The sequence below is a fragment of the Panulirus ornatus genome, chromosome 33 (genome assembly GCF_036320965.1).
Source record: "Panulirus ornatus isolate Po-2019 chromosome 33, ASM3632096v1, whole genome shotgun sequence".
Taxonomy (NCBI): domain Eukaryota; kingdom Metazoa; phylum Arthropoda; class Malacostraca; order Decapoda; family Palinuridae; genus Panulirus; species Panulirus ornatus.
Genome location: NC_092256.1, coordinates 24,462,538 through 24,487,270, shown reverse-complemented (window position 1 = coordinate 24,487,270; position 24,733 = coordinate 24,462,538). Strand labels below are relative to the sequence as shown.

Below are 24,733 nucleotides of genomic sequence, written 5' to 3'. Positions count from 1 at the left end.
ATAAGGTCGTCGTGGCTCCCAGGGATTTATGTGATCATCAAGCCATCCTTCTTCCTTCCAGAGTTGGCAGATCAACCTACCCTCCTCTTCTGGCTGTGTGTGTGTGTGTGTGTGTGTGTGTGTGTGGAGGTCGATTACATTATGCCGGTATGAGTGGGTGGTTTATAGCAGCGGCGCGGTCATGTTCATCCTATGGGCGGCAGTGCAAAAGGATTAAAGAGGTCACAAAGGGTCTTTGTCCGACCCCAGTGGTTAAATAATGAAGGCATCAACTGTCACAAAGTTAAAGCATTACTTAAGCTTACACTGTCTCCAAAAACTCATCTTCCAGAAGTAAAGAATGATTGAGTTTGAGTTTCGTGTATGTTGTTATTAACTATATGGTGTGGCGCCAGTTCTTGTGGGTTTGTTTAGACCTGTTGCCCAAAGGTTCTATTTCTTGATGGCGCAAGACAGTGTTCGAGAGACAAACTGTACAGATATGATCAACATTTCCTGATAAGCCAGAGCGTCAGAGGTATGTGTAACCTGGCTGTATGTACCAGTGACAACCTCTTATATTCGACCGTGTTACTTTTCGTAGCACATGTTTCCACGTAACACACTTCTGTGATGGTAAATATATCTTTTGCTGCCTCTATGCATTCATTTCTTGCTTTAAATATATCTGTTAGTTCCTTCTTCAGTACAGTGTCATGCATTCTAATAGAACCCAGTGTTGTCTTCAAAAGCCCCTTAACCTAATGGAAGTTTGGCTCAAGCAGCAACTTTATCAATACTCCAGGAAACCTCGGTCACAGGGAGTCGACAACAGGTGGACTTTAATCCTTTTCCCAGTGATGCTTGCATATCTCTCTGGCTTCTGTCACAGGTATGCTGTATAACGACTTAAACTCAGGACAAGTGGCGTGGCTAGTGAAGCAGAGATAATCAAACTGTTTCTGGCTGCAGTACTTGCCAGCTCTAGACTCCTACAGTAATGAGTATGGTGGAAAGCTCATCAGACTAAGTCACATGACCAATTGTTTACTCTTTCACTCTTGTCTCATCTCTTACCACTGTGGTGGTAATGGTACCACTTCCAGCCCTCCCACTGACGAAGTTGAGAGAGCTGTCAGTATATGCTTTATGTCCTTTCTTGTGAGGATATTGGGTGTCTGTTGAAGAGCAGTAGTGTTGGTCAAGCGTTGAAGGTGAAGATTCTGAGCTTCACAGGTGGATATACAGGTAGGGAAAACCTCATCAAGAGGACGGTTGACATACCATGAGAACGAGACCCAGTATTGTGTCCTCGACGCTGGGTACACCTGGTTGATTACCTCATGTTGTACACTTTAGTGATCTTGGAGAAGCCAAGTATAATCCTTGAGGCTTCATTTATCATTTTCTGAAGTCTAACAATACCTGGCTACACTGCAGTGTACAACCGCGCCGTCTCTCACTTTATATCCTCCATCACCACCACTATACTGTGTCCTGTGACCGCGGCTACCACCAGCACCACACACCCCTCACCATCACCACCACACACCCCTCACTATGACCACCACACACCCCTCACTATGACCACCATACATCCCTGACCATCACTACCACACACCCCTGACCATCACTACCACTAACATCCCCAGTGTCGCGATCAACACCACCATCACCATTCCTAACATCATATCTCACCAAAACGGCGGGTGCTAGTACCAACACCAGCACCAGATCAAGACTGGAGGTTCCCCGGTCACACATACACACACACGACCAGCAGGAGGGGCCAGGCTGACACACACACACACACACACACACACACACACACACACACACACACATTCTGAGCAACACAACGACCAACCACAGCATAAAACATGAGGTGGAATGCAGAGAGAGAGAGAGAGAGAGAGAGAGAGAGAGAGAGAGAGAGAGAGAGAGAGAGAGAGAGAGAAATGAGATAAAGAGAAGTTTGATGGGGAAAACGGGAGGAAGGCAGACACAGATAATGAGAAAAGACATAAAAATAAAATAAAAATAACTTCACATGAAGGGAAGAAACAGCTGCGACAACACTAATACTTAATTACGAGGCGAATACCAGAGATACAAAGCAAAGAAAGAAGCAAGGCTGGACGGAAAGATTATGAAAAGGAGGAAGAATGGTGAGATGAGAGGCAGGAGCCGCCTGGGGCAGGGACAACACTGCCAGCAAACTGGAGAAGACAAACAAGAAGGCTGGGCAGAGAGGCAAACACTGAGGGGTAAACACAACACCAGCGCCAGAATATGGGGAAGACACAGACGATAAACCGAGGGGAAGACAGAACCAGTATGAGAGGGAGAGGGTGGTGCCCCACGGGTGCAGAACAAATTGTCTGAAAAGAGAGATTACGATGTGTGACGAGACGCGGTAATCACTGACCACGAGACACTGGAGTAGACAGCGAGAGAAAAGGAGGAGTGAGTGAGCGTAGCAGGAGGAGGGACACGGAGGGAAGATAGCGGCAGGATACGAGGCTAGATGTAAAGTGAAGCGGTCCCTCCGTTTACGGGGAATTAAAGTTGATGAAATCAAAGGTTCGCCGCTTTGATTATACATAAATCTCTCGTGTGCACAGAAGATGGCTGGCTGGCTGGCTGGCGATTAGCCTCCTGGTGAAGCTCTCACTCAGGTAGTTGGGGAAGCTCTCACTGAGGCTCTCGGTCAAGTCTCTTAAGACTGTTCTGGCGAAGCCGTCAACGAGGAGGGCACAAGTCTCCAGCCGGCTCTCAGAGTAAGTCTTGGTGAGGCTTCGGGAGGTTGTGTGTACCAGGCTGAAGGTAATGGTCTGGGAAGCGAGGCTCCTGTACACCACTTGTGTGTGATCGTCTGTGGAACCCATGGCGATATTCAATACGTCTTGGGCACGTTTTCTACACGGCTGGAAGCGAGACGAGAAAAGAAATAATTCTGTTGAGAGAGAGAGAGAGAGAGGGGGGGGGGGGGGCTCTGCCGGGAATCTTGTGATGAAACGGCTCATAAAAGAAAGAATATAAATATGTTAATCTGTTTACGGCAAATAAATTCCCTGTCTAGGAAAATTGCCAGAATTAATCTAGAAGTGAAAGGCTTTGTCTGCTGCAATTCTTTTCCAACTGCTCTCTCTCTCTCTCTCTCTCTCTCTCTCTCTCTCTCTCTCTCTCTCTCTCTCTCTATATATATATATATATATATATATATATATATATATATATATACAATTCCCTGGGGATAGGGGAGAAAGAATACTTCCCACGTATTCCCTGCGTGTCGTAGAAGGCGACTAAAAGGGGAGGGAGCGGGGGGCTGGAAATCCTCCCCTCTCAATTCTTTTTAATTTTCCAAAAGAAGGAACAGAGAAGGGGGCCAGGTGAGGATATTCCCTCAATGGCCCAGTCCTCAGTTCTTAACGCTACCTCGCTAACGCGGGAAATGGCGAATAGTTTAAAAAAAAAAAAAAAAAAAAATATATATATATATATATATATATATATATATATATATATATATATATATATATATATATATATATAAAACGTAATTACTGGAGGACTTCTGTAACACGGGTATTAAGGGGAATGTTGCGGGAAGTATGTACATACATGAATAGTGGCAGGAGAGGCGGGTGAGGTAGACAGTCCTGGGAAGCGACACACACACACACACACACACACACACACACACACACACACACATACACACACCCTCACCTTCCCTGGCTGGCTGGTCCGAGCGTCTGCTGCCTTCCTTCACCCTAACACAATAATGGATGTTACCTGCTGGTTCACACCTACACTGACCTTAATATACCCAACCTACTCTCGTTTCTTCTCTCAGTAGGTTAACAGAGGCCAAGGTTAACCTCAGACTAGAGCTTGCCGAGTGAGGCGTTGTTATAACCAGGAATCTTCTGGTTTCCTCCTAAACTTGGGGTCATGGTCGTTACGTGTGCCCCTACTGGTAGCTTCCTCATGCAAGACGAATCATGAGTGGAAGTAAGTACCATCATAATATCTCGCCTCTCACAACAGTTTGACGCACCACATCTACCGTCCCACGTCACTCACTCAATGTGAGTCAATGCATCAACAGTTGACAAGAAATTTTTGACTGGTGACAGTAGCTGGGACATTATCATATCCCTCCACTGATGACGTACTGATATAGATAAGAATAATCACAGTTTATGTCCCAGTGTTGAGATATGACCCTAGCAACACCGCCCACCGCCTTCCTACCTAGGGTACACACACACACACACACACACATATATATATATATATATATATATATATATATATATATATATATATATATATATATATATGATGAAGGAGGAGAGAGCAATGTAAGAGAAAATTCACATTACAGAGCGGAACATGAGACACTACCTGTCTGTCCTTCGGATCATGTCAACACTTCTGCTACTCTAAGGTCGTACTGTTTTATATGAGGGTCGTGAGGTCGTGTACAAGGATCGTACCATCGTACTCAAGAGGTTCACATAACATCTTAATATTAGTCCAAATCATACGACCTTAATCTTGGTAACATTACATTTCTGTGTGGCTGTGATGCACTAATTATACCAGTCTCATAATGGCATACATGACTTGCTCACACACGGGTCGGACCCGAACACACATGTGTAACCAGCCAGCTCTCCTCCCAACACTGGAGCACATAGTCTTGTGTGTACATGCAACTGCCCACATCTCTTCATCATGATCATACTCTACATTTCAGCCTGTGGTTAAATCTTTGTTCAATTTTTTTTTATCAATTTATCATTATTGATGTTATTATTGCTATCATTATTATTATCATTATTATTATTATTATTATCATTTCTATTGTTACCATTACCATTATCAACAAAAATGAAGCTTACAACACTGGTGGCGCTAGACCTGGCGAGGGCGGGTGTCTGTATACTGCAGTCGTAAGAAGCGGAGGCAGGTGTTACAGACCTGGCGAGGGCGGGTGTCTGTATACTGCAGTCGTAAGAAGCGGAGGCAGGTGTTACAGACCTGGCGAGGGCGGGTGTCTGTATACTGCAGTCGTAAGAAGCGGAGGCAGGTGTTACAGACCTGGCGAGGGCGGGTGTCTGTATACTGCAGTCGTAAGAAGCGGAGGCAGGTGTTACAGAGGCGGTGGTGTCTTACAAGACGAGTGGGTCAAGTATCACGTGTGTTGCAGGTCATGATCGAGACGGAGGGTGGCGTGCAGGAGTTCGAGATCCTGGAGAGTAAGGAGAAGCATGGCACCCTGAGGAAGGCCGTACCCATCTTGCCCGTGCCGCTCGCCGTCCTCTGCCTCTTCCTTAACCTGGTGCCCGGCCTAGGTAAGTAACTGCACCACATTACTCACTTACCTACCCACCTACCTACCGCTCGTACTTACATTAATACACTAAAGCTAGGCTTCGGTATGTGTCAGAGTACAGAACATGAAGCAGGTAAGAGGTCCATCAATGTACCGTTAGCTCCCGGGTACCTGACGAAGCATATCATATGCTGTCGTGGGAGAGACATATCCACACATGATGAGACACAAGACACCACCACAGCCTCCCCTACACTGGCCACTCATGAAGATGGCTGCCACAACGCACCATCTGGCCATGCTGACCGACTGGAAACTCTGCCCCTACCGTCTTATGCCATCGTGTTTAAAGTGGACGTACGTACGTACGTACGCTGGAGGAATCTTTACGACGTTGTAACACGTCTGCTTACGATCACCTTCAAAGAGCATTCCTATCGTCGGGTTAGGCTGAATGTTCTTATCAAATAGATAATAAAAAGCCACATTTTCAATCAAACAATGAACCAAGAAAGATCTTATGTTGATGTCATTATTGTATATATCACAAAACGTATATACCCTCTCTACATTGACAGTCAAATGACATGCAAAAATGTACCCAAAATAAGGCACTTTTTTAAGACGACCAAATGCTGGTGTTCCACAACACATATGGAACAGACTGTAAATTGGTCTCATAGTTCTCAAAAAATTAGTATTTAATGCGTCAAACTAACAATCCCATGCTCAGTATGTCACTAATAATGCCATGCTCAGTATGTCACTAATAATGCCATGCTCAGTATGTCACTAATAATGCCATGCTCAGTATGTCACTAATAATGCCATGCTCAGTATGTCACTAATAATGCCATGCTCAGTATGTTACTAATAATGCCATGCTCAGTATATGTTACTAATAATGCCATGCTCAGTATATGTCACTAATAATGCCATGCTCAGTATGTCACTAATAATGCCATGCTCAGTATGTCACTAATAATGCCATGCTCAGTATGTTACTAATAATGCCATGCTCAGTATATGTTACTAATAATGCCATGCTCAGTATATGTCACTAATAATGCCATGCTCAGTATGTCACTAATAATGCCATGCTCAGTATGTCACTAATAATGCCATGCTCAGTATGTTACTTAATAATGCCATGCTCAGTATATGTTACTAATAATGCCATGCTCAGTATGTCACTAATAATGCCATGCTCAGTATGTTACTTAATAATGCCATGCTCAGTATGTTACTTAATAATGCCATGCTCAGTATGTTACTTAATAATGCCATGCTCAGTATAAGTCAGTAAGTGCCACAATGATCTGTACCATAGTTATAACCATGTCTTCAGCTGGTCTTGTACAGTCAGAGCCGAGTATAAACACACAATACACTTGCACACCACCATCTATGTGAGAGACGTAAAACTTGTTCTCCAGGTATTATGCTGGCCACTGCTCTCGCAGGCCATCAGCAGGTATCCCGGCCACCCGCTTCCCATAGTATGTGTGTGGAGACCAGCTACACCATGACTGACTGTGATGATACACACGACCTCAGCTGGATAACGTCAACAGAGTCCAGTTCTTTGCGAGATGCAAAGACAAGGAACTCGGGGCGATAAACAGCTAAGCCAGAACCTTAGTATACATAACATTAGCCAGTCTGTATGTATACATTACAGTTTACACCACGAGCTGTAAACCCGTGACGCTCCCAGATAATACATGTACAACGTCTTCAAGCAACGTGACTTTCCTGTTTAAGTGACGTCCTTGTTTACGTCATTGCCAAATATACCGGGAATCAAACACATTATAAAGTTGCGTCTGCGTCGTAGGTCAGGTAGCGGCCCACAACGACTGCAAATTTGATTTGTCTTTGTGACGCGCGTACTGCACGTAAATGGTAAGACATATACAAGGTAACTGACAGTAATGGCGATATTCTTTTATGCTTTTCATTCGACAGTGGCAAGCGATCACCAACGACAACCACCGAAATGATAAAGTTGAACGCTTGAGTTTGACGTCAGCGCAACAATTCACTTGCACTGCTACAAACGATCCTATGAGGAGTGACAACATGAAGTGTGTGTGTGTATGTGTCACTAGACCTAAGCCACATAGTGTGGTGGTGCCCACCTTCCTCTGCTCTTAACCAGCCACTATGTACATAGTTCTCACACGAAGCATTACCCTCCTGGTGTTGGCTGGACCAGGCAGCTACTGACCTACAGCACCGTGTATGTGAGGTATACTCTGACAACACTTATTTCCTACCTCCACACTTCTCAACCATCTTTTTAATAACCAATCAAAAGGTTTTTATATATATTGACACGATCTGTCCATTTAGAGAGACACTATACAAAACGATATTAAATAATCAATATTCATAAATGTAATTTACCGTGTTTAAAAACAAAGTAATCCTTACATACACAAGTCTTAATATATAAACCATATATGATGACACTTATATCTACTAGATTCTAAATAAACGTCCAACATGTAGCCATGTTCTCACACTCCAGCAGTCATCCTCGTGTACACTTTATCACCAGTTGTGAACCCCTCCTCTGCTCAGTGTTTATACTTCACCTCATCATGACTTTACAAAACATACATGACAATTACTTACGTACACGTGTGTGTGTGTGTGTGTGTGTGTGTGTGTGTGTGTGTGTGCATTTTTAATAACCCATTAGTACTTTCACCATCTCTGAGAATTGTCTTTTACTTCTTCAAGTGTCATCCTGTCTTACTATGGTCATCATTATATATGTGTCCTGCTTCATGAACATTCTTCAGCAGAATACACACACACACACACACACACACACACATATATCACCTCCAGTTAGTATGTACGGTTAGTGTAGCCGTCAAACATTGTATTTCCTGAAAGTTAAAGTTGTTTCACATCGAGGCCAGTCCTCTCCCTCCCTCCACCATATTGTCCCTTTCGTCTCCAAGTGTGTACGATCATGTGTACTGTCCCAAGTTCTGTAGCGATCATGGTTAAGCGGCAGCTATACAGTCAGTGTGAGAGGCAGTCTGTACTGAACCCTGACGTCCACGTACGCCTCCCACACACACACACACACACACACACACACACAGGATGAATTGCAGTTTCACAATTTACAACTTAACCCGAAAAAGTTTTCAGGATTTCAAGCGCATGACATATCCAAGCATCATGATATTCCATTTTTTACTCTAAGAAAATGACATTTGTTCCTGCCCATTGTGACTGCCTGACTGACTCTCCTGCGGGATGAACTCAGCGTCAACACCTGCCCTTATTGTGGCCTTGAGAAGGGAAGGTCGAGCGTGTTTAAGTGTGACTAACACCACTACCACCTGTGACTGAGGCCTTCTCCTGCTCGTCCTCCGCCAGGAACGTTCGTGTCTGGGCTGGCGGTGGTGTGTGGCTACCCTACCCAGTACGAGAGCAAGGTGGCCGGGCTGTGCTGGAACGTTGTGACGGCCCTGCTACAGCTCCTCCTCACGCCCATCATCGTCGGACTCATCTGGTCCGTCCAGAGGGGAGTCATCCTCGTCCAGGAGTCCTGTGAGTCCCCATAAAGTGTGTCTATCTTGGGTGTGCCAGGTCCAGTGTGGGTTAAGTAATTGTATAATGGATTCACGTACATAACGTGTAGGTTCAGAGGCTCCATAATGGGTTTAGGAAGAACATTATGGATTCACTTAAATGTGTCGTGGGTTGTGAAAATGTATCGTGGGACAGAAGGTATGTTAAAGATCAGGGACGTGATGTATGGGGTCAAAAGGTTCTCGATTTCCTAAAGGTCATGCGAGTGTGTTTGGGCTTCACCAACTCACCTTAGGCTAGGAATAGCCAATACTATAGTACATGTACCATGGTGGTGTACCACATGTGTCACCATCAACGTACGTACATCAGACCCGCCATGAGGTACACAGTGAGTCAGGCAGCTCCACGTAACTGTACAGAAGATTATCGTGGTGGTGGTGTAGTAATACAGTCAACCATGGACTCAAGAAGTAATCATGACTTACACAATCCCCACGATTGTGGTCAGTCCGCTGTGTGCCGCTGGGTAGTGAGCTTCTTCGTAGGTCACACAGGATCGGGAAGGTTCACCATATCACAGGAAGGTCTACCACGGGTCAGGAGGACCCGGTACATGAATTACAGAAGGCCACTGAGGGCGAGGGAGGACAACTCATAACATTACCAAGAATAAAGGAAGACCATCATGGGAGATTATGGTCTGGCGAGCCACTACAGCAGGTCAGTAAAGATCAACACAAACTAGGTCGAGTCATATAAACAAAACAAAACGGTAAGGAAGAGTAAACATCATGGGTTAGGAAGGGTCGCTCAGGATTAGTGAGGGTTTCCATGCGAGGTACGAATGGCCATTATGGGTTAGGTAGAGCTACCATAAATAAGGGAGAGCTACCATAAGTTAGGAGGGGCCACTATGATGTAGGGAGGGTAACCATAGGTCAGTGAGGGCTAACATACATCAAGGAGGCCATCATGGATTAACAGGCCAACAAGGGTCAGTTGACAACATTGGATTTGAGAAGTCAACCTAGAATGGTAGAGGCACTGTGGGTTGGGTGGCTACCATGGGTTACAGCAGCCGCCATGGGCCAAGCAGGGCCACCATGGGTGGTTCATTAAGAGTTACGAGAACAGAGATCAGGGAAGGCCATCATGGGCTGGGCAGGAGAGAGAGAGAGAGTGTCACATGAGTTGCAGGTGTGTGTGTGTGTGTGTGTGTGTGTGTGTTCCTGGCCATTATATTGAGATCATAAATAACCAATATAAACGCAAATCCATCTCTTGATATTATGAAGAAGATGGTAAGTCGATGGAGGAGTTCCTTATCCTCACCCAAGACACCTGGTTGTTATAAGCTAATAATATCATATTACCATTATAGAGACGTCCTTTATACTTGTATGTAAAGTGGGTCAGTCAAGGCAACGCTCTGACACCTTACATTATTTTACAGTAAAAAAGAAGATTGAAGAACGGGAGTCACAGGCGGAGGAAACCGCGTAGGGCGCACCGCTGGAGGCCAGCCCAGCGTCATGACTGTCACCAGCAACAGGATGGTGCTGGTACTTCACCATGACACCATCACCAGGTGGTACCTCCCACCATCGCTCACCACATCATGCATGATGACATCATGCAGGCACTCATGATGACATCACCAACTACTCGTATCCAGTAAGCGTGAGTTCATGTTAATCTTGGCAGGTTCAGTCACTAAGTGCTGGCCGGAGCTCGCTCCACTATGCCTCAGGTCAGGTCAGGTCAGGTCAGGTCAGACGGTAGCATAATAGTGAGAATGTTCCTGGCCACATTAGCGGACGACCCACTCGCACCCTGAGCAGATGACCCACCACCTCCCGTCCTCACACACACAACTCTCCACTAAGTACGTGCTAGTCCCCTCCTCCCGCAGGTGACGGGTCAACCCTGGACGCCTGGCACTCCGCTCTATCCTGGCCTTATACCTCCCTACACGCATCCCTGTGACCCACTAGATGTTCACAGAACATGATCTGTACACGTCATGGAGCAGATGCTGTACACCACTCAACCTGCCAGTAGCACACAAGGCTCTGCCAGGTCAACTCCACGACCTCGCGGGAATGAGGAGCCATTTCTTCAATGGTTGTCCGAAATGTTTATATTTGGTTAACATTACTCCATCATCATGACCAACAGAGGCTGGTACCACTACCTGCCTCACAACATGTCTGGGGCTAACATGCCTGCATGCTACACTTATATACTGATGACAGTCTGGGGCTAACATGCCTGCATGCTACACTTATATACTGCTGACAGTCTATCTGGAGATGTCACACAACAACATATTCATCAGCCATACATACATAACACCTTCACAAAGCCAGCCGCAACATACCAACCATGTAAACACCAACAAGTCCAGCTACAGTATATGTAAACGCATACTACAGTGTATACCAACAAACATGGTTATACTCCATGTGAACACGTACATACACCGATGGTTATACTCCATGTGAACACATACATACACCGATGGTTATACTCCATGTGAACACGTACATACACCGATGGTTATACTCCATGTGAATAAATACAACACCTGCTAAACTTGTTGGGAACATATACAGCCCGGTTACTGTCCATATGTATACATACATCTCGTGTTACAGTCCACGTGAACATATATATTACATGTAACAGTCCATGTGAACTTATAATCACCTGTAGGTCATGTGGACAATACAACACCTGCTACAGTGAGAGTGGGAAAAACAATCCATGCAATTACATATCTGTAATTATATGGTCGGCTTTATATGATCACACGTCTCCTACAATCCATATGAACACACACACACACACACACCACCTGTTACATATCACGAGAATATATATACATTCACTGCTACATATACAAAATGTGCTCATGAATATTTATGTAAGTACTCCACCACATATATTATTACCTAACCATAAGCAAAGCCAGTGTTCCAGTATTTGGTGGTGACGCGGGCTGGACAAACCACTAACTAGATATATAATCTTACACAACACGTAGTTCATCTTCACACATTATTTTGAGAGGGAATGTCACTTGATTACAACTCTGCAAATAACAGTATTGAGAATCATGTCATTATCGTCCGCATCCTTTTATACTGTCACTATGATCTTCCTCATCTGCATACGGTAACGTAAGCGTTCATTGTACACAGGAACATTGTATAATGATCCTCCCACACATCAACTTACGTCATATCATGAAGTGTGAGACATGTTCCTGCACAGGATATCTCACTTAAATGGACCTAACTGTCGAAGCCAACTCCAACAAGGACGAAACTAGTTACATAATACACGCGTTGTATTCATATATTCATACATATATGTACGTGTCTATATTGCATGTGTTATTTCTCATATGTGACGTTCAGGGTAAATCTATTTATAATAGCTTTTTTCGGAGATATTTAGATGTTACGACGTTTTTCGTATCGAACCTGAAGCCACATACTAAATCTTCAATGGCTCTTTTTTTCCGCTTTACTTAAGCATTTGGTTCGCTCTTCTTTGCGTAGCTAAAAGTGCAGTGCATCTCGACGACATTCGTTTATATATATATATATATATATATATATATATATATATATATATATATATATATATATATATATATATGGTCGACTCATTCATACTGTCATCAAGAGAGAGTCTGGTCCGCAGTTTTACAAGGAGGACCATCATATCATCACAATCATCATCCAGTTACCAGTCATCGTTATTCACATTTCATCACAATTTCAACAGATGTTGATAGTTGATGTGGCAGAACAGCAACATTCATTAGGAAATGATGACGTAACTGATAATTGTTACTAATGATACCTGTGATTACGGTACACTGACACACGGCATGAGCAAATGCTAGTTTTTAAACTCTACTTATCATTAAGTAGTGTGTAATAATAATAATACTATCATTATTATTACTATCATCATCATTCTTATAATATGAAACTTTCCATCACAGGCCAATATTGTAATGGAATCTAAAGTGAACTGTGTGTTTTTATCAAGGATAAGTTATATCGTCATCCAGCGAGTCGTCTGTGTTTACTTCATGAACAGAACATTTTGACTCGACATGAGAGACTGGCCTATGACCTGATCCTGGCACAATGTACCGTGTCGTTCTGCCCTCAACAAAACGAACAAGGTCTTCCGTCATGACGTTTCAATGATGTAAAACGTCACTACTAGCCGAGTGGAGCAAGTACTGACGTCTACAAAGTTTCCTTTCCAGTAAAGAGATTTGTTTCCTCATTATGAAGCTGATGGTGTAAAAGCAAGGTTTCCCAGCATGTCGGGTACATACATCAAGCACCTTCCTGTATGACCTCGACTCATGGCAGGATCTTCCAACATGACCCGGCCAAAACGGCGGCTATGTCTTACACATGAAATGGCAACCCCAGGATGAAGGACACTGTCTCGGACACCACTTCAGTAGTAAACACGAACGTCACTCTACGTCATGGCCAGCGGGGTGTGTGTGTAATACATACATACATACATATATATATATATATATATATATATATATATATATATATAGAGAGAGAGAGAGAGAGAGAGAGAGAGAGAGAGAGAGAGAGAGAGAGAGAGAGAGAGAGAGAGCATGCATGTTTACAACCTCTACACCACCGAGATGAAGGCTAAGAACATCACATGGCATATGGCACCTCGGTCACTATATGTTAATAAGTAAAATACATCTTGTATATTGATCTGAAAAATTCGTTTACCGATCAATTCTTCTGCAAAAGAGGAAGGACTGTTTCCATTCTTTAAAATACATCTATGTGCACTTACTACCTCAAGTACATTACCCGTGCTTCTGCATTTCATTCATAATTGTCCATACATACTACTTCCTGTCAGAGAGATTCTATGGAAGGGAGGCAGGTAGGAAGGCCATACCAACCTCAACTGATCCGAGTTTGCTACTAGGCTGCCTCCCGCAGCACCTACCCTTCCCTCCCTGGTATTCTCCAATGTCTCATATTGTCATGAAATCTTGAGCAACTGTTAGGACTATGCTGAAGAATGAAGAGAACTCATCATGCTGTACCAGTGTATTTGGGTCTGAACTTTTTGGGACTTGTGATTTTTTTATACTTCCATCCATGGTGTGTAGCTAGATAGACTGCCTTGGAATGTTCTCTAACGAATAATTACCACCTTTTCATCTGATGTCATAAGTTCATTTGTTCTTACAATAATATACTTATGTGTCAGCGATTATAAAGCACAAAAAAAAAAGAATGTAACCTATGGTCGATTTTCATTAACCTTCCTTGAGTGTGAACTGTTTTAAATTTCAGTGAATAGCAATAATATGTCACATCGCCTAGTTACGACTTGCAAGTAATTCTTAAATGAAAGTCTGTTCCTACGCGAGTGAATTACTGAGGAGATGGGAGGGAACAGACGCCTTGATCTTTTCCTCGGCATTTCTCAACAACTCCTTAACATGTACAGGTAAACATAAACCTTACAACCTCCTGAACCTACCACGACTACTGCTAATGTGACTCAACCACGATTTGGCGGAACTACTGTAACTTCAACTACACAAAATAAGAATCATAAAAATCGAGTGCACAAAAAATACATAAAATATTTAAAATACCTTTTTTCATAGTGATTGAAACTGCCTAATCACAGTGATCTCAGACGAAATGAAAAAAAATAATACGAGGAAAAGACTGATCTAATTAATCAGAGCTCCGCAGGTGTTTGCAGACCTGACATGATTAGAAAGGTTACAGGAGAAGGAAAGGAAGAAAGGAAAGAATTCCACATATTTGCTGTATCAGGAAAGGTGTTATCATAACGGTTGATCCTCGTTGGGCGGTCTCCACACAAAAACTACGGGAAGTAGAAGGCAGACATGTGCCTCAGGTTCAAGCCTGGATGGTTGGGATATATGCAGACAGCCAACGAGAGCAATAGCCAAAATAAGACCTGTAGAACAAGGAGAGGGAGGCAACATCACAGCTGAGAGAAAGGCATGATCGCACAGACGTGATGCCCGACTGATCAATAATACGGAAGGCTTTCAAATCCATTCTCACAACCAGAGAGAGGAACGAAACAGACATGTGAGCAGTATACCACACTAGGGCGAGACAAACCCCTGTACATATCAAACAGCTGATCACTAGTAAACAAAGATAATGTACATAATCAGCATCTCTACGTAATAGTGATCATGTTAATGTCATTAAAAGGTCGAAATGTTATGATGTTTTGATACTGAAGAGGGAAAATAGTGACACAAAGAAAGAGATAGAGAAAACTGATCTTGGCCGCACTGTAGAATCTAACCAGGTAAGAGGGAGGGAGGAAAGGTGTTCGAGAGAGGTGGCTTTCCAGTGTGGGAGTTGTTTGGTGGCATCAACACACCTCGATCGCACATGAAGCTTAAGGCCTCTCCAGAAGGAAGTGGAATGAGACTGCTCTCCAAATGATGATGGATCAAGACCGCTCTGCAGGTGCAAATTAAAACTGCTCACCAGAAATTTGAAGATTAATACTGCTCTCCCGGAGATGTGAGATTAATACTGCTCTCTATTTTGTATGAGCTTAAGACTATTTAGACTATTCTATAAAAGGTGATAAGACAAACATTATAAATACCATTCGAAAGGCGGGGAATAAAGATTGTTCTCCATTAATGATGGATGAAGGCAGCTCTCTTGAAAATGGGGAATCAAGACTGCCTTGGAGCCGAGTCAGTTGTTGTAGAATGAACGTGTGTGTGTGTGTGTGTGTGTGTGTGTGTGTGTGTGTGTGTGTGTGTGTTTTATAACACGAAAAAAAAATTAAGATTCCCAGTTATTAAGTTATATCATGAACATCAGTCTCGTAATATCACCCCGTGTGTCAAGAATCAAACACATGACCTACTCTACAATTCCTGGGCTTCACCGAGTTCCCTGAAATATCTACTTTTCACACAAAATCTAAACTTGTAAAAATACAAGTACCCGCACGGAGCTGGTGACGTGTGCCCACCCAGTACATCATGTGCAGAAATCCTTGAATCTGACGTATAAACGATATCTACATTAGATAATATGTAGGACACAGTGTGAACTACATTACTGGTTATCAAACGTCTTGTGGCCAACAATGAATTCCCACGGAACCTTCCTCTGTGTGTGGGAGGAAGCGCATATTCCCTGACCTCTCCAACATTTGATTTCTACAGTTTATCGGCAACTCGCTATGTCTCGCTCTCGTGTTGAGATCACCAGGTCTGTCGTCCTTCTCCTCGTCAGTAGCTCTGATAACGACATCTAGGCGAGTAATTTCATATAATCCACACCTATAAAACGTTGTCAAAATCAACGCTCTTGAACAATGAATGTCCAGGCCGAGAATGACCAAACAATATATGTACTCACGATACTTTCTAACACTGGAGGGGCTGCCCGAGATGCTCATGTATCTCCCCAGTAGTACTAGAGCCAAGGAAAATGTGACGATAAACTGGCGAGTATCTTTTGTAGAAACTGAACTGTTCGCCATACTCATCGATGTTGTTCTTGTAAAAACCACCACCAATTGATTACTATGCAATCTACACGGTAAATTATCTCTAACAAAAAACAGACAACAATGACTATTTTGTATGAAGGCATAAAACAAGTGACAAAGAAATAAAACTTGATATATCCAGAAGAAATGCATACATAAATCTTATAATGTTCGATGACCATTATCTCTGACCTTACTATGCTGCATGGTGTGGGAGATGCTTTTCTGGTAAAGTATACACTTGGTGTGTTCATTATCAACTAGATGGGTAAACTGCCATGATAACCTAGATCCCAACATGAGTCAGGTGGTAGTGTTTCCCTGGTAGGTGGAGCCGGTTCCCTGCCATCCACCACTACTACAAGAACAGCAAGACTGGGTGCCATTTACTACATTTTGGACATAATCACCGACATGTAGCGCGGATGTCGAGTTTATTTCACATATATTTCCTTCTTAAAGTTGTAGCTCTTTAATCATCCAAAGTCTTCTCTCTATGTAACCTAACTATTGAAGGTATAATGATCAATCAACAACATTTTGAAGGACTTTTCTCTACGAGGCGACATCTTGTTTCCTACTCAAAGCGAGACATATCAGCGAATTCTTGCCATATATGTTTACATTAACAACAACGTAATTATCCACAACTAAGGGGGGAAGTAAATCTGGTTACAACGACATCAAGGAAACTCACGGCCATGACGCAGGTCTTCCCACCGGAGAGTCAGTAACAGCATTAGACACCGGTGAACACTAACTTCCCGCTGGCAGGAGCAGCAGACGTCAGCGGGGCCGCCTACCTACCCTGCGCACCAGCCACCATGGAAGCCAGCAGGGGTGGCCTCTCCACCATAAAACGCCGGCGCCCAGTCCTCCTGCCTCATACACCTGGTCGTCGTCCACTCTGACACCATCTGTGTACATAAAAGAACCTGCTTCAACCGAAAAGTCTGAGACAACTAGTGTTATATAAAAATGATGAAAGCAAGCAAGATAACCCTGAAATTAAGACGCTTGACACATCCAGCTCCTGAAAGACAAAAAAACGAACAAAATATCTCTTCAGAGAAAAGGAAGAGTTTTGATGACAGTGGACGTGACACAGAGAACAAAGTGTGTAGCAGCAGGAGCGAGGAGTGCATGGCGGAGGAGAAACAAGACCACAGCCCTCGCCGACACTCCTGCTGGGCAATTGACACCACCAAGCAAGAGTACTTTCCTCCAGCCGCTTCCTCCCCCGCCATTACGCCCTCCATTAACAACCTTGATGCCACCGACGAGCCAGATAATTTCGGAACTATGGAGAGAGTCCTCGACTTCTGCCAACAGTGGAGAAGGAACAGCGTGCTTCCACCCAGCGTACAGGACCTACTCCAGGCACACAACCATCCTACTGGACACCGACGCATCACCCTCGCTAGTCTTCCCTTGATAAAGACCCCATCGAAGCAAGCAAACGTCTCCACCACGCCCACGGAATCACGTAGCTTCTTGGAAGCTGTTACTGGAAGAAGGGCCCAGTTCCGGAGGGCGTGGTCCTTGTTCTCGCTAACAAGCGAGAGGGAAGCGGCGAGAGAGAAAGCGGAGAAGGAGTCACGAGGGAAGAAAGAAAAGCCTCATCAGCGAATTCTACGGCCACCCACCCGTCACTACTACCGGCGCGGCATCTCCGGCCTCCCCATCCAGTGTTCGCCGAACTCCCTCAGGGTGGCCATCTGACGCACTAGCCAAGTAAAGCCTACTGATGCCGCCCGCTGGCGGGTGACACCAAGCTAAAGTTCTCTCTGCTCACTGTTGTGTGTTTACAGTTGGTGCCGGACACCGACTGATCAACCCACCAACTGAGTCTGAACATACCATTACCTGCTACAAAATACTCATACTTGTCCATATCTGCTGGTATATTCAGGACTATGGTAGTGTACTTAACTTATTCAATTTATGCCTTTGGATTTCTAAGCGATGCATCAGTGAACATAAATTCCTATCTCTAAGCTCCAGTTCTGTTTCACACGAGCGAATCATGTGTAAGTTGTAGTGGTTCGCAAGGAGATCCTCTGACTAGTCGACTCCACCACTTTTAAAGACGTTAAATACACTTTATTTGCTTTACATATTGTATTTTCCTACTGTGCGAGTTGTAGCACATCAAAAAAATCATAGAAATTTACATGTGTTTAGGTTAACGTTTGTGCAAATTCCTACTAATAACTTCACAAAATAACCATATGCTGTGGCGGGCTTTGAACTCGCAAACCGGGGTCACATAATAATCCCGTGCTTTGAATGGCCTTCGAACCCACACAGAAGCTCCACTGGAAGACTTTGCAGTTGTGGGCTGGATACCCACACACTAGGTTTAATATACTGTAGTGGGCAGGCGGAGTTCACCATCACTGCGCCCGAAGCTCAGTACTCCCTCCCTTCCACGTTAATTAGCGGCTGAGGTGTCTGTCAGGTTCAGCAGCCACTGTTTACGTTGAGTTCGGTTTGAGAGTTCGAAGTCCATCAATCAATTATGTGATGAATAATCATAAATTTTACGAATGAAAGGACGCAGTTTTTTCTTTTTTATCCGATACCTGCAAAGAATGCACACCGAGTATTTTACGGTGTATAAGTCTTCTGTTCCTATGGAATATTATGTAATAAATAGAACTTAAAATTTTGTTTCCTTCATGAAGATACCTGTAATTTATTAAACCATGAAAAAACCTTAATATCTGCAGTAAATCAATAGTAAAGGAAAATCGAAAAAACTTATATGAACACTGATTTTTGGAACATGACGTTACATGCGAGTGATAACTGAACATATGACCCAACGACTAGACAGGACAGAACAAGCCTCGTTCCATTTTGGTCTGTTGTTACCCCATTCCCCTCGAATGATTGCCATCTCATGGAATGTACGTTTACTAAATGTGAACAATTAGAACTTTCTCCTGTATATCACATTCACACATTTTCTTATATTGTTAATTACGTGTGCTCTCATGAGGCAAAAAGTGCATGTCACTGACCTCGCTACTTTTAAATAATTCGTGGTACAAGTCACTGTGATTAAAATCATCCATCTTCGATATCACGTAATAACACAAAGCCTTAAATTATGGAAAAGACTGTAGGGAAGCAGGATCTCTCTATAAATACTAAAAATTCCTTAACGAATTATTTCGTCTTAAGTTTCATAAAAGATGCCTTTATGAGCTCCCTAACCTGACTAAAGCTTCATTAAAGACTTCTGCAAGAATTTCAATTAAGGATTTCCCAGCCGTATGATGCACCGTGCCACATTACAGATATTTAGGATCAACAGATCCTCGCAATCAGCACCTGCCAGGACAGCGACATTCTACAAAGGATTCATACAACAGCCTGAACAAGGACCCTGCCAACACTAGGCACTATAGTACTTTGGGAACTATCGACGTTTAATAGATTGCTATTCTCCTACCACACGGGCATGACTGGACTTCCTCGACTACTAAGAACTTTATCCAGGTTTTGGACACCATATGCAACACATGAATCAAGGAACCACCACAAGCTTACAAAAGTCCATCGGCACGTCGCGGCTGGTCGCATCCTTTAGCACGACTCTTGGGTTTAGCTGGGGTATTTTACCCATGGGTTGCCCCGTGTTTCTCAAGGAATAAAGACAAGACGACTTTTCACTCTTCAAGTGTCCTAAACTCGTTTTTTTTTTTTTTTTAAAGAAAATGTGGCATCCGAAGTAGCTACAAACTATAACACCACTTAAGTGTTGAACGTAACAACCTGGACCTTCAAGTCATCACTATCCGAGGCAATACATTCTTTACCTCAGATACTGAGCTAACAGTGTTGAATGAAGCTGTTTCAAGGGCTTAAAAGGCGGGATGAAGGTATTCACATCAAAATTTGTTCATCATCTGTTGAACTTTTCTTCAAGATTCCCCCCACCCCCACCCCGTCAGATTCAAAAGTGGAATATCTACTGAAATAGCTCTACTTTCCATCCTACTTCACGAACCAGCCAAAGCGTGCCTGTATCCTTCAGTAAGGATGAATATTATAGGAATTAAACATTGGCAGTGATTACGGACAATTATATATAACAGTACTGTTGCTGCTTTACTACTCTTCCAAGAAATGTCAGGAAGAAGAAAGGAGAGAGAGGCTTCAATTACACATGAAATATCCTCACTAAACTATCGATCAGCATTTTCGTCATCAATTAACTTGACAATGAACCAGTAAGGCTATATATTACCTAACAATCATCAATGAATTGTCATTTAATATGGTCAGTTAACTATCAGTTACAAAGGCAATGTGCCAACTATGAAAAATGTCAACAGAACATGCAAAATGAATTACGAACAAGGTATGCAACATGTGTTAAGGCTACGAAGTGCCAACAAAGTATGCAACATCATGTTGTCAATTACCAATACAACCTACAGCACCTGGTATATCAATCTTAGTCGGTAACAGGAACAATACATATAAATCATAAATTCAACACTGCAGGCAAACTTAAGTTAATTCGCCGAACATAATCAAAGACTGAACATAATCTTACACAAGATGTAACTTCAAGAATTATCAACTTGCCACACTTGCAATGTTCATCGATCAAACCATTAAACTTATATATTAGCCACACACAAAATTCATCAATTAGCAATAAATAAAACCTCAAATTTTCAAATAAAGCCTTGTCCGCTGTCGAGCCACCATCTAAGATATGAAAAGAGCGTGTTATATCTGGTTGGTGTTAATGTCTAAAACATTTTACTGAACATATATTGTTCAATACCGCTGCGGACCTGTGTACACTTACCATAATGTCTTACCAAAAAGCGAAAAAGACAAATTTTTCTCGATCACAATTCTATACTCTCACGAGAAATAGGATTCCAATAACATAACTTGCATGACCAATCTGGCTCTATGCAAACTCCTGGAGCCTCTTAAGTAGGTTTCATCATTTCAGGATAATTGTTAAAGCTTATTAAAAGAAAGAAGAAAAGTAATCACAAACTTACAGACTTCGTTCATAGCAAGGATATATTCTATCTATGGGCTGTCCAGTCTGTCAGGGAATTTAGCCGATTTTTTGTTCAACTGTCCCAGGCTCTGTTCCAATTAAGGAAAAATATAGCAATCCAAAGTTGTTACAAACTACAATACCACAAGAGTGTTCAACATAACTACCTGGACCTTCATCATTTATAAGCAAGCCTAAGGAAATGTTGAAACACCATGGATATCACTTCAACTGACTACTGTAAAGCTGCAACTTGGCAACAGTACAGGATACAGTGAAATCGGCTAATCAAAACTCAATACCTCTAAAACAATGAATACCCAATATCATACCATAAGTTGGATTAAGCATCAGCAGCCAAACTGACCAATGGTTTTCAACCTCAACATACACTGCACGTTACATTCACAATTGTGAATATAAAACTGGTAATCTAATAGTTTAGCTCCGCGTTGCTATGAGCTTTAGTAGATACAGAGTGATTCTGTTCAGCAGTGCCTGTGTTTACAGAAGACAAAGTTGGCCAGCATTATTTTGAACGATATATATCACTGAACATCATTAAATATGGCAATATTGTATTTTGGGGGAAATGGGTTTAGTTAAACGAGTAATGAACTTACAAAAAAAAAAACTGCAAAACCAATGAAGATCTCAATTAACTTCCCTAGCAGTCAAGATTTATGTTTAACATTCTTGTTAAATATACCAGTTAACCTTTACTGAGCACGGCGCAAAATGACGCCAGACATCAACTTGACAACACAGCGACCCACTGTGCCATTCCCAGCACAAGAATTTAATATTGGTATATTTCAACAGTCATTAGTCTGATGATTAGTCTTCATTTCTGTTGATACTTAACAAGTGCATTACCTACTTTTAAATCAATTCAACATTTTCCTTTTACTTAACCACCACTATCGCCTTATTTAATGTTATATTTTACATATAATGCTTCAAATCATGCTTTGCATGTGTTATTGTGTTCTCTAAATATAAACTAAGGAAAAGGTGTTCCATGGTCTAAACACTACACTAGCAATCCCGAACATAATCACTCAGTACGTAAGGATAATGGCGATACCGAGCTAAGCTTACAAACTATCACGGAATATCATCACCACAAGGAGTAAGTATTGCTCACCTTTACACCATCAAACTGAGAGTGTGGCTGGTCTTGCCTGCGTCGCCGACCACGAGTCGTGTGCGAGACGTGTTGGGTGAGCAGCAGCCACTCCTCACACCTTGACCACGCTAACCACAGTGACACTTGTGCAGGTAACAACTTCATTCTTAACTCCTGCTTTACTTTTCCATTTAAATAAATATCAGCATCACATGAAAAAAGTTGTTAATCAATTTAACTATTTCATAGTCTATATTTACCATGGAGTTTAAAGCAAGAATTACCACACATTGTTAAATTCACCTGGTCTGAGCCCGACACTGGCCCTTTTTAAGACATCTCGTTTTTTCCATTTCATTTGATCTTACACTTTACCTTTATAAACTAGATGAAGTGAGTGGATATTTGTATGCAAAATACCGTGTTACTTATGGATTAACCGACGAATAAAATCTGCTGCAGCCATCAAGATTCTTGCAAATATATACTCTTATATTGGATAATCACATTTTCTTCTTTACAGTAGTCAATCAATACACAAGTAACAAAAAATAATAGGGTTTTGAAGTCCAGGTAAAATATGTGGCTAGCACAATACCTACAGCTGGGGTAACCATACTTCAGACTGCAAACCTAGCCAGCTCCAGGTGATCCTCCCTCTTCCGAGTAAAGATCTCCTCCTCCCACAAACACTAAATTGATGATTAGATCATTAAAGCAGGTGTTTTAGTGGATACTTCATAGGGTACCCAGTGCTGCGCGGAGAAATGTGTTTTTGAGAAAAAAGGTTTTGTATCAATTAGAAAACTTTTGTTTATGTACGTTTGAAAAAAATGTAAACTTTTCACCGGACTCATTAACGCCTTTACGAGGTTTCTCATCCAAGTCAACCCACACAATCTAGTGTTACAATGTCTCAGTGAGTTGTGGCGTCATTAAATACATATACAAGCGTTTTTTTGAGGAATTTCCCAACTGACATGGACCTGTTGGGCTTTTCATGGTTTCGCCCCTGTCCTAATCATTATCCCGGAGTTAACACTTTCATGGGCAGTGCGATTTTAAGCGTATTACTTAGATTTAATTCGAATCATCGTCCGAGAATATTATCTTAAAAAAAAAAAATGTACATAAGTAGGTTGCAGGTCTTAGATGAAGACTGCCACTAGATAGTTCAAATTTTCAGCGAAATTCAAGATTCTTTTGGAGCCTGAGAATAGATATTTGTAAGAAGCAAAACTCACAGGGTATTGTCGGTTAAACAACATATAAATAGGTGCATGACTAGTAAGTAATGACAAATAGCTTCATCATAAGTAGTTATGAATGCAAAATATACTTACCGGAGACCTAGCAAGATGCAAACTTGACCAATCTTCCTTCAGCCGAAATAAAAAATTGAAGGTAAAATATATGGTATTGCATAGGCATTACGACATATACTGAAGAATTAAGATTTAAATTTTTTCGTTTCATTTAAATTATTTTGGGGGATATGGTGGCAAAACCGAGAATAATAACGAGTGACTCATCAGCATTAAAGAACATTTTAATTAAGCATGAAACAGCTTTATGAACGTAAACGTTAACGAGAACTCAGAAAGCAAGCTGCTATTTTCTCCGATCAGAATGTCACCTTTTGCGTAGATGTCATCATTGAAATGAACATCTAAGTAGGTTTCCCACTTGGAAGTTCCTCTGAATGAAACGTAGTTACAAACTCGTGGCTGCCTGTTTACGTCAATGGCAGGAAATGAACCCAACTTGTCCCCTTCCTGTGGAGGGAGGATTTGCCTGAGTGATTGACGTGTTCGTGTTGTCTGCCAAACTCTTCTTGGCTGACATTTGATTAATAAGGTTGTGGGGATCTTTTACTTATTTCACGTTTTTTGCAATATTTTCGTGTGGAAACATTAAGGGTGCATACTTTTGAACTTCATAAAAGATGTTTTAGTATTCAACATATTGCCTAAGTTTTTGGAGATTTATATATTTAGAAGTATATTTAGAAACCCAATAATGTATTTTCTTTATCCAGATTTCTTGTTTCCAGGCACCTCCTCTTTATACATTAAAGAAGGAA

At 42.3% G+C, this 24,733-nt stretch overlaps 1 protein-coding gene across 2 annotated transcripts in view; it reads left to right on the top strand.

Annotated features, from left to right (window-relative positions):
* Positions 1–14,213, top strand: part of LOC139759643 (protein stum-like) — a 45,233-nt gene extending 31,020 nt beyond the window's left edge. For both annotated transcript variants that reach the window (XM_071682030.1, XM_071682029.1), the window contains exons 3-5: positions 5,204–5,348; positions 8,732–8,905; positions 10,344–14,213. In XM_071682030.1, coding sequence (XP_071538131.1) covers positions 5,204–5,348; positions 8,732–8,905; positions 10,344–10,393 — 369 coding nt within the window. In that variant the 3' untranslated portion in view covers positions 10,394–14,213. The remainder of the gene's footprint in view (positions 1–5,203; positions 5,349–8,731; positions 8,906–10,343) is intronic.
* The last annotated feature ends 10,520 nt before the right edge of the window (positions 14,214–24,733 follow it).